The sequence below is a fragment of the Orbicella faveolata genome, unplaced genomic scaffold (genome assembly GCF_042242905.1).
Source record: "Orbicella faveolata isolate gen_17 unplaced genomic scaffold, um_ofav_v1 contig_3, whole genome shotgun sequence".
Classification (NCBI taxonomy): Eukaryota; Metazoa; Cnidaria; class Anthozoa; order Scleractinia; family Merulinidae; genus Orbicella; species Orbicella faveolata.
The window spans coordinates 4,291,284-4,302,500 of record NW_028301558.1 but is presented as its reverse complement, the minus strand read 5'-3'; the positions used below and the strand labels follow the sequence as shown (position 1 = coordinate 4,302,500).

The window sequence follows — 11,217 nt, the reverse complement described above, 5'->3', positions numbered from 1 at the left end:
ATGCCTCTCCCACAGAAGATTTTTTTTCAAGATCCCCGTCCTTCTGGAAATTCCAATAATTTAAGCTTGATACATTTCTTTAAATGTTTAGGTCTTTGAGAACCCCTTACCTCCCAGGAAATTCCAATCCCTTCTGTGGGGGAAGTATGGATATTTTCTGGAACTGCACATTGTACCTTAATTGAGTGGTACTGTAGTAAGTAGCATTCAGGCCTGCTAGCTTACAGCCTGATTACCACTCTGGTAAAATGAGGAAGCCTAAAGGCTTATTCTTAAAATCAGTCCTAAATTTCATAGTGCTGATACCTGAATCATTTTTTCGCTCTTGGCAGTCTGAAGGAAAACAATATAGAATGGTTTAGATTGTCTTTACAAATTCAAAGACCACAGCCCTGTTAAAATGTTTTGTGGTAGAAGGTGGTAGTAAAGGGAGGGGAGACAGGGGTCAGAATCTCCGGCTTTCTGTACCCTGCTCCTCAGCTACCCATACTTTTATCTCCCGCCACCCACCCTTCTCCGTCTTGCTCCCGTCCCGTGTGAAAAAGGAGACTCATAGCACATCATCTAACTGTGCAATTCTTAGAAGTTTCCTTTTTCTTTTCACATTGTTTTCAGCCATGCTCCTCTTACTCACTTCTTTTGACAGCTAAGCGACAAAATTTCATGACCTAATGACGCCATGGTTTCCAATATAACCTCATTTTTTAGAACAATGGCGAATTATCCTTTTTCTGTCGACTTAGAAGTCTCAAAATAAGCTAAATGTAAGTCAAATAACATTTTGGGTTCCGGATTTTGAAATTATTTTTGCAGTGTAATTAACACTTTTAAAATAAATGATTGCAGTCTTCTTAGAATTCTTGCTTCCTACGCTTTCTTGTCCCATTTCCAGCCCTTTCCTCTGCTGCCTCCCACCCTCTATTCTTCTGAGCTCCCACCCTCCTGTATCCCCCCTCCAAAGTAACTGCCAAAGATGGATTTGGTATTGTTCAGGACTAGTGAACTCCACTCTGGCAGTGAAGTAGTCAGCAAATACCAGTAATTTACTTTAGGCAGCAAAACTGGTGGCTGTCGGCACCTTTTGACAGGGCCCAGCATGTTAAAGCCATTTCACTATGCTTTGACTTTTTATTGACGGACCATTCATTTACACAGAAACAAGGTGCTTATATGTGTGCTTGACTTATTATCTCCAATAATGTGCCCATCAGATATTACTTCAAGATATTGTTGGGACTGATTTTTAACAAGTCTCCATATGGGGGTAAATGGGTCACTATCAGTGGCAGCTAAGGGGGGGGGGGGGGCATTATTGTTTTGCTTGCCCTGCTGGCTTTTCTTCCTTCTGTGATGTTTTCTTTTTTTACCCAAAATAATAGGGGGGGGGGAGGGCTGGGCCCCCCAGGCCCCTCCCCTATATCCACTACTGACTATAGATAACAAAAGCACATACCTCTCCTTGACCTCTTCAAAACATAGCAAGAGCTAACTCCATCACTCTACTGTATAGAATGAACATGTTATGACTTCACAATGTCAGGGTCAGGACAATTCCTCACTAACTTTCCTTAGCTAGCCCAAGACTGAGAAATCCTAAACACTTCCTCCTTACTTTTTTGCCCCAAATTCCATGGGGTTTTCTGAATAATCCTGATCTTGGCCTGTGATTGGATGAGGGTGGGGGATATATGCACTAGACATTTCTATTAATGAAAGTTTTATTTATAGACATGTTCATTTTATTACAAAAAGTACTAAATTAAATTCTATAACAAACTAAGAAAAAATGCTTAGGAAATGTTCAGAGCATTTGGCTGTAGCTGTACATCTATAGGCTACATCTAACCTAGGAACAAAAACCATGGTACAAGTGAGGTAGATCTGATTATATAACCCCTCTATGTTTTCATTGTAATTTAGACATATCAAAATTGTTTTGGATTTAAATAGTTACTTGTCAGCTTTCACTAAAAGGCAAGATTTATTAGTTCTTCATACTGCGGTGCCATTTGACTTAACATTAAGTTGTAAGCAAGGGCTGACTCTGCTGAGTCATGGTTGAACATGCATGAACAGCAATATAAAACCTTTTCTACAAAAATTGCTATTTCAAAATTTAATCGAGTTTAATCTGGTTTTTATCTGAGGCCTAGCTTACACTGTTTGCATCCCATGGCGCAATGAGGACAAATCAATGGATGAATCTTGTTTTTATCTAACTGCTTCATTAATGTTTTAATACAACAACAGAAGTTATCTGAGTCAGTTGCTGAAAGTAAACCATAATACAACTGTGACCATTTACTTTCAGTGATAATTTAATTATTTTGAAAGCTAAATAATTATATTACAGCTTTCCTACTGAATCTATTAAGTTTTAACACTTAAAACAGATTTCTATAATATTATTTTAACACTCTTGTATACACACTGTACAGTTAACAGTATACACTGTACAGTTAACTTTATATAGGATCAAACGTAGGATTATTATTGTTTTTTTAAACAATAAACCTGGATATGTATTGCTGACTAACTTGTTTAAGGATAGTCAAAGTGACCTTGATTTAAATGACTTAAAAGTGACTCTTTTAACTGGCCAAGGATTTCATTAAGAGCTGGGCACTGGGAAAATTGACCGGCTGTGCAAAGGACAACAATAATTATTATTTTGCCCGCCTGGTTTGACCAACTGATGGAAAGTTTCCAATTTTTCAATTAGATTTGCCTGCCTGTCAATGAAACCCCGTTTAACCAGTTAGTACATTCAACTGCATCTCCATATATATATTGGACAGTTTCATAAGCCTCAGTATTTAACTACACTAATTATTTATGTCTGATTGAAAGTTGAAGTACGTTTGACCTTAAAAGCCAAGTTGCAGCTAAATGAAGTTCCAAGGGACCTCCTACAAAAAGTAACTTTTACTATACCAAGATCACCATGATCCATGTCAACTAACAAATTATGTTCAAAATAGAAATCTGAATTTCTAAACACTGCAAAGAAGTACAGTCATGTAAATCTTATTTTGGCATTTTGTGTTATTTTCCTCTCTTAGGTAATTCATTGGTGAGGGAATATCTGGCATATTTTGGGAAATTACACACAGTAAGTTTGATAATCAGGCAAGTGATGTACAAGTACATCACTTGGTGCACCTTCTTGTTTATGTCTAATTCTTGCCTCACAAAATGGTTCTTTCCCTCAAGTAGTTGTCGATGTGCATGTATCCAGACATGTACTGTATACACCTGTAGACCTGTAGACACAAATTCATTTGCTTAGTTAACCAGCAGAAATAAGTGTAAATTAGAGTATGTTTCACTAATAAAAGGTGTTGTAAGTCAAGCATGTTTTTACTCAGATGCCCTGCATGCCAATTTTAAACTTTTCAACTACCAGTGATATTTATGTTAATTATAGGTTTTTCTCATTATTTAAGAAACCTTTACTATATATTTTAGCCACATTGCTTCCTGAAGTCAGTTTTTAAAAATTCACATCAAGTGCTATCAATTTAAACGTGAGCTAATGAGTGACATGAGTGATTATATTTACACAAGAGTGGTAGGATTGATTTTGTCTGAAATCAAGCAATGCCAGTGATTCACCTGTCCAACCTATCTATGGTATCCATTCCTCCAACTCCTCTTCAAAACTGTTGTTTACACAGTACAGGGAGGCAATGTTATCTCCCTGACGTCCAGGCATGACATTATATATGTGACGTCTGGTGTGTTGATGTGGTGTGTACATGTAGTTGTCTTGGTAACCAGGACACTCATCTGAAGGGCAGGCTGGTCCACAGTGGAACTTGACAAAGGAGAAATTCTGTTTACAAATTCCATCAACCATGGAAAACACTTGACACAACACATCTGCTGGCTTCATTCCTTGCATGTTGCTGTAAAATGTAATTACAAAATGATTGGCTTTGTTTACCAAAGTGCAATTGAACATTATTTTGAAGTAATGGTCACCACTGCACAATGGTTATAGACTTATAGTGAAGACCAAATTGTTTTCAAGCCACTCCAGTGTAAACCTAATCAACACCAGCCTTGAACTTCTAAAAAAATAGGTTGAACGTTCATGTAATTTCAACCTTGGAACTAATGAAAATAAACTGTGAAATGCATGTATGTGTATGGTTTAAATATAAATATACATGTACTCACAAGTAACATTTGAAGGTATGTACAGCAATAAAGGAGAATAATTATTGAAATTTAATGGAGTAACTAGACTACATGTAGAAGAGCTGGGGATTGAAGTAGCCTTTGAATGTCACATTTTAACTAGATTCTGCTAATAAAAGTTCATGAGTTATTTTTGGCTTTGTTTGGCGAAATGGAATTCAACAGTTGAAGTAATTACATGCACTTCTGTACAGTGGTTATAGACTTATAGTGAAGGCCAAATTGTTTTCAAGCCACTCCAATGTAAACCTAATCAACACCAGCCTTGAACTTCCAAAAAAAAAAGTTGAACGTACATGTGTTCACGCTGGGAATTAATGAAAATCCACTTTGAGATACATGTAAGTGTATGGTTTTAAATTTAAATAACTCACAACTAACATTAGAAGGTATGTACAGCAGTTATAGAGAATTGATATTGGAATTAAATGGAGTAGCTAAGCTAGAAGGGCTGGGAAAGAATCCTTTGAATATCACAAAACCAGATTCTGCAAAAGTTCAAAAGAAAAGATCGTTTTTTTCTAAAAATTACCTGGAGCTGAATGTCACTTCAATGATTGCCTCTTCTTTCATCAGTTTTAGTCTGTAGGGCTGCCTAGGACTCATCCAGAATTTGCCAACATCATTGAACACAACAGCTGGACCATTTGGAAACTCCAACTTGCTGTTCTTGTGAGCACGAGATAGCAAGCGATGGAACAAGGGCTCTGGAAGGAACTTCTTGAAGAACACATAGAACTTCTTGTCTGTGGTGTTAGCATGCCATGTTGGAGTGCACCCATCAGCAGACTTTGGCAGCAAGGATGGAACAAAGTGAGTTGGCTTGTGTTCTTCATCATCACCTAAGCTGCAGATGTTCACCTTCTTGTTTGACAAGGGGCAGATCAAATCGTATTCCTCAAGGAATGCAGTCATGGCTTCTTTGTTTTCTTGCACTGTTGAGATGATTCTTGTCAGCAGTGATCTGGTGAGAATTCCTTTGTTCTGCAGAAGTTTCCAATCACGTCTGAATCCCTTTTCCTGGATCATTTGTGGTGGTGGCGTGGCAAGCTGGATGATGATATTAACCAGTATTTCGGGCTTGAGAAGAACCCAGTTGGACAGCTCTGGATCTTTGTCAAGGTATATTACCAGCCCTTTTTCGTGGAAGTACTTCAAGGTTTCTTCAGACCAGTTGGTGCAAATGAAATTTCCAAATGCTGTTGGAAACTCCTTAAGTGTTACGCAGAACTTGGCCTTCTTGTTTCCCCTTAGATTGATAATTGCATCTTGTATTGTAATCCATGATAAAGGTATGTTGCAACCTTTGACTCCCTCTCTTTCTTCAGCAAGAGACATGATTTTCATTCGAAGGATTTGGACTCCAACATCATTTTCTCCTTTGGAATTCTCAACTGGAAAAAAAACCAGCTCATCAACTTCGTTGACAACAAGTTCATCACAGTATCGATCCCAAATATGTTTCTTGAGATGGCCATTTAAGGCTTCCATGCAAATTTTGGTCATCTCTCCCCTGTGTGTTCCAACAAGGAAAATTGATGCCTTAGGTGGCACATGGCTGCAAACAGATTCCAACCAGAACTGAAGTCTTTTAGTGTCTGCTTTGATATTTCTGAAGTTTTTTCCTATAAGCTTGGCTATGTCAAATACAACAACATAAATAGCTTCCCTTTTCAGAAACATATGATGATAGGCATAGTATTCTTTATCTCCAGCAAAATCAAGGATTTTCAGTTTGAGAGAAGGAAATTTTTTTTTTAAGGCACGTCTTAAAATTCTGGTATTCACTTCTCCATTCCCCATTAGTGCTAGTGTCATGTAACTGGTATGAATGTACATGTGTTCTTTGTCATTGGGTTTTGAAAAAATACAGAACCATTCCTGATAGAAAGTTAAACAGAAGTATAAAGGAAATGATATTACAAAATAGAATTCAGGTAACATAAATGCTAATTTGCAATGATAAAATAACATGATGGAGAGTAGTGTGACAAAAGTCCCTAATGATGTTTCCTCTTTAACCGATAACAAAATACTATGGACATATTTTGAGTGAAATAATGCAAGTGGGATATCCAATATAAAAGTAATCGACATATTGTAAATAATGGTACTAGTATATTGAAGGCAAACTGACATCGTTTCAAGGGAGCGCATCCCCCCAAAACAAGTTTCTTGAAGGCTCCTAAACGATGCTGCTACTACAAAGCCAACAAATAATCCAATAAAGATTGAAACTGGTAACCGATAAAAGCAGAGAATCACTATTAAGGTTTGATTCTTGACCAGTTGACCTGTGCCAAAAGGTAGTTGAAGTGGTCCTATGCAAAGGACCAACGTAACGAACGCAGTTCCAGCGACTGCGCCTAACAAAATACATGTTGGAGCTCGATTACTGGCGAACTTGACATAACTTTCATCAAAATTACTTAACACCAGACCTAGATATAACCCTACCATTAATCCGCAACGGCTCAAGATGAAAACGAAGGTAGCCAAGATAAATCTTAAATTACCTTCGAATTGAAAAGCACAGCATTGAAAAATTTGGGGGCAAAAGTAAATTAAATAATAAAATAGATATGACATGGGTATATTGCATATTGTTCCTATCAGAAATACGGTTGTAACCGCTAATGCGTACAAGTATATAAACAGCCGCTCAAGACCAGTGATCAATTTGAACTGTCGAACAACAACAGGTTTGTTTGCGCTTCCATTTCCAATCAAAGCCACTTCCACGTCGCCTGTTTTAAGGAACCTCCATAAGTCTCCAAAGACAAGGTCCTTCAAGTCGCAGTCTTTCCACTCATTATCCACAAGAGACTGATCAATTCCTTGGGTTTTTTGCTGTGTGGGATCAAATGGTTTCCTAGTGAGCGACTTTACTAGGCTTGTTTTACCAACCCGAGAGTCGCCTAGCACTAAGCACTGCCTTGGAAATACAAACTGTTTGTCCGTTGCATCGCCTTGTTCTCCTGTTACCTCTAGCTTTTCGAAAAGAGACTTAGCTTGACCTCCTGTACGTGACATAACTTCAAGGTTGTTTGATTACACATTGTGGATATTCCAGGAATAAATCGCGACCATTAGACTAATGCAATCAGAAGATGTTGAAAAATGCCTGAGCCACCGCCCGATCAGGGCCCGTTGCCACGGTTGTGCCTAAATCCTACCGCTCAGAAGGACAACCGAGAAGTACTAGGAGCGAGTTTCCCAGTCGGGCAGTTTCAGAAACTGTCGGCTATTCCAATATGGCGGACTATACCAATCACGTAATATGCGAACTGCCAGTGGTAAAACTATGTTGATCAACGAGACAAGTACGTTTTTATTTACCTGATATGTTAAGAATTATGTGTAGGGAGTAAAGCAGTGAATTGTTCGGCAAATGCTGAATATTTCTTTGGGTCTCTTCCCGTCTAGTTCGTAAACCGTAAATTTGTAAGCTAACACTGCAGACGTCTGTGACTTAGGCACAAGAGTTTTTAAATACGTCTTTCCTTAAGGACGAATTTTTTTTATTGAGCTCTTGATTCGGTGGATCCCTGAATTCAAACTTCCTTTGCCTTGACCCTCTGGCCGGTAGAATCTTGAAAATACTACCGGCCAGAGGGACAGCTTGTGTATAAGGTAATTGGACTTAAATCCAGGCACAGTTTCTTTGTAGAATAGCTTGGTACATTGTTCTTTAGTTTTATACTACACTAGAATCACTCTACAGTAACATTTTCAGTGTTCTGTGATCTTGTCCCTCTGGCTGGTAGGATCTTGAAAATACTACCCACCAGAGCGACAGCTTGTGTATAAAGTAATTGGACTCAAGTCCATGCACAGTTTTATTTATAGAATAGTTTGATACATTGCTCTTTAGTTTTATACTACACTAGAGTCACTCTACAGTAATATTTTCAGTTTTCTGTGATCTTGTCCTTCTGGCCGGTAGGATCTTGAAAATACTACAGGCCAGAAGGACAGCTTGTGTGTAAGGTAATTGGACTCTTAAGTCCATGCACAGTTCTGTTTGTAGAATAGCTTGATATATTGCTCTTTAGTTTTATACTACACTAGAATCACTCTACAGTTAGTATTTTTAGTTTTCTGTGATCTTGTCCCTCTATGTCCTCTAGACAGTAGGATCTTGAAAATACTACTGGCCATAGGACCAGCTTGCTTGTCGCTGTCGTCCACGGAAGAGAAGCCGTCATCAGACGTGGCAAACCTGGCCAAAACTTTACTTCTTCAGCAGCAATAGTATACATTACAATTTAGCGACACTGTACAATACAGCATCAGTATTAAGTGACTAATCCACTTAAACAAGCCCTGGTAATTAGAAGGGGAAAAATAAATGCTAGGACAAGGTCATAATTTTTTAAATAGTGCACTGACCTTTTGAACCAAACTCTTTGTCTACTCTCCGAATAATATATTCAGAAATCACCCTGCATACTTCATTGAACGTGGACACAAATATTTTTTTATCGGAAGACAAAGAATCTTGTAAACTACTTGAAGAATCCATCTTTCAATGTCGAAGCATGACTTTGATATAATCACTACCATGTGAATTTTCTGCTTATTTTGGGCTAATTTCATCATGTGTCGTTTACAGTGTCTGAGACTAGTTACTGGGGGTGGGAAATTATTAACTATGTTAGCCACTTCATAAGGACCCCTATAAGCTATGTAATGCAACTGTAGCTCTATTTGTTCCATTTACATATAGTTATTTTGTGCTCTGACTTAAAAAATTTAATCAGGTTCAGTTAAGTTGTTGTTTAACAATTTTTTTTTGGAGTAGGGGAGAGGGGACAGGGGGTCAGAACCTCCCACTTCTCGGACCCTGTTCTCCCGCTTCCCATACCTTTATCTCCCAACTCCCACCCTCGTCCGTTTTGGTCCTGTCCCCTGTAAATAAGAAGACTCGAAACACATACTTGTCACTTAACTGCATAATCCTTTGGTGTTCCTTTTCCTTTTTTCCTTTGTTTTCAGCCTTGCTTCTCTTACTCACGTCTTTTGACAGTTTAAGTGAAACCATCTCATGACCTATGATGTAACCATGGTAAAAGGGTTTTCTAGTTTTACCGGAAGTAGGCCTCAGTTTTTCAGCCCCAGGGTGAATTTTCATTTTTCTTTCAGTCCAGAAGTCTCAAAATAAGCTAAATGTAAGTCAAAAACATTTTGGGTTCTTGTATTTGAAAGTATTATTAAAGTTTCCCGCCTTCTGAGAACTCCCACTTCCCGCCCTCTCCTCTCCTGCCCCCTATTCTCCTGGTCTCCCGCCCCCCTGTCCCCCTGTCCCCCTGTCCCCCTCCCCCCACAATTTTACTTATGGGTGCACGAATATGCAAACTATTCAATCTGATTATCCCAGAGTAACTGGGGTTATACTTTGTTATTTAGAAAGCCTCATTTTAGAAGTGACTTATCCTTTGTGTGATTACTTAATATACAGCAGGGAAGTAGACTAGAAATGTTGCAATGAGAGTGGCTTTGTGAGTATGTCAGGTCAGTGTCCTTTAAGCAGTATGTTTCGGTTAAATAAAGGATTTTCTGAAACCTATTTTGTTTAAAAGTAAACACCATTCACAAAGAAAAGACACTAGAAGGAAATTTTTGTTACTTTTTGAATTTGTCTATTCCATAAACAGATAGTCTTACAATGCTAAGGAACAGTATGCAACTCTTAAAGTTGAACAGTTCTCTTGAAGAGATTTCTCTATCCTTACTCACAGTAGTAAAGGCACAAATATGTTTCATTAAATATTGATTTCTACAACTTGTGCCCACTTGACATAGCTGAAATGTGTCCTACTGCCTGACACTCTGTTTCACTTGAAGTGAATGCAAAATTAATTTTATTAGGGCATTGAAATGAAGTGTCTGATAACCTTCATGTAAATGTGACTCTTCAATATTCTAGCCTGCTTTATGACTTAAGGAATAATAATAAGAGGAATGTATCAAACTATTCTGCGAATAAAAATGTGCATGGACTTAAGTCCAATTACCTTATACACAAGCTGTCCCGCTCGCCGGTAGAATTTTCAAGATCTTATCGGCCAGAGGAACAAGATCAGAAAACTGAAAATATTTAACTGTAGAGTGATTCTAGTGTAGTATAAAACTAAAGAGCAATGTATTAAGCTATTCTGCAAATAAAAATGTGCATGGACTTAAGTCCAATTACCTTATACACAAGCTGTCCTTCTGGCCGGCAGTATTTTCAAGATCCTACTAGTCAGGGGGACAAGATCACAGAAAACTGAAAATATTTAACTGTAGAGTGATTCTAGTGTAGTATAAAACTAAAGAGCAATGTATCAAACAATTCAACAAAATTAATAAAAATGTGCATGGACTTAAGTCCAATTACCTCATACACAAGCTGTCCCTCAGGCTGGTAGTATTGTCAAGATCCTACTGGCCAGAGAGACAAGATCACAGAAAACTGAAAATACTTAACTGTAGAGTGATTCTAGTGTAGTATAAAACTAAAGAACAATTTATCAAACTATTCTATAGATAAAATTGTGCATGAATTTAAGTCCAATTACCTTATACCCAAGCTGTCTCTCTGGCCGGTAGTATTTTTAATATCCTACCGGCCAGAGGGACAAGATCACAGAAAACTGAAAATACTCAACTGTAGAGTGATTCTAGTGTAGTATAAAACTGAAGAGCAATGTATCAAGCTATTCTACAAATAAAACTGTGCACGAATTTAAGTCCGATTACCTTATACACAAGCTGTCCCTCTGGCCGGTAGTATTTTCAAGATCCTACCGGCCAGAGGGTCAAGGCAAAGGAAGTTTGAATTCAGGGATCCACCGAATCAAGAGCTCAATAAAAAAAATTCGTCCTTAAGGAAAGACGTTTTTACGCTATTTAAAAACTCTCATGCCTAAGTCACAGACGTCTACAGTGTTGGCGTACATATTTACGGTTTACGAACTAGACGGGAAGAGACCCAAAGAAGTATACAGCATTTGCCAAACAATTCACTGC

General features: G+C 38.0%; 1 protein-coding gene and 1 long non-coding RNA gene across 2 annotated transcripts; both read right to left on the bottom strand.

Annotated features, from left to right (window-relative positions):
- Positions 1 to 1,700: 1,700 nt before the first annotated feature.
- On the bottom strand, positions 1,701 to 7,341 carry LOC149106121 (uncharacterized). Its single transcript, XM_089297852.1, has 3 exons — positions 4,736 to 7,341; positions 3,616 to 3,908; positions 1,701 to 3,263 (listed from the first exon to the last, which is right to left on the bottom strand). The coding sequence occupies exons 1-2, from the start codon at positions 7,234 to 7,236 to the stop codon at positions 3,629 to 3,631; spliced, it is 2,781 nt and encodes a 926-aa protein (XP_089153978.1). The 5' UTR covers positions 7,237 to 7,341; the 3' UTR covers positions 1,701 to 3,263; positions 3,616 to 3,628.
- A 952-nt stretch (positions 7,342 to 8,293) lies between these two features.
- Positions 8,294 to 10,631, bottom strand: LOC149106120 (uncharacterized). Its single transcript, XR_016209726.1, has 3 exons — positions 10,586 to 10,631; positions 9,144 to 9,255; positions 8,294 to 8,529 (listed from the first exon to the last, which is right to left on the bottom strand). It is a non-coding gene; the product is annotated as an uncharacterized LOC149106120 (long non-coding RNA).
- Positions 10,632 to 11,217: the final 586 nt, after the last annotated feature.

Coding starts and splice junctions, on each gene's coding strand:
- LOC149106121 (XM_089297852.1), bottom strand. CDS start 7,236: ATGTCACGTACAGGAGGTCAAGCTAAGTCTCTTTTCGAAAAGCTAGAG. Junction 3,909..4,735: donor GAAGTGACATTCAGCTCCAG/GTAATTTTTAGA, acceptor TACATTTTACAG/CAACATGCAAGGAATGAAGC.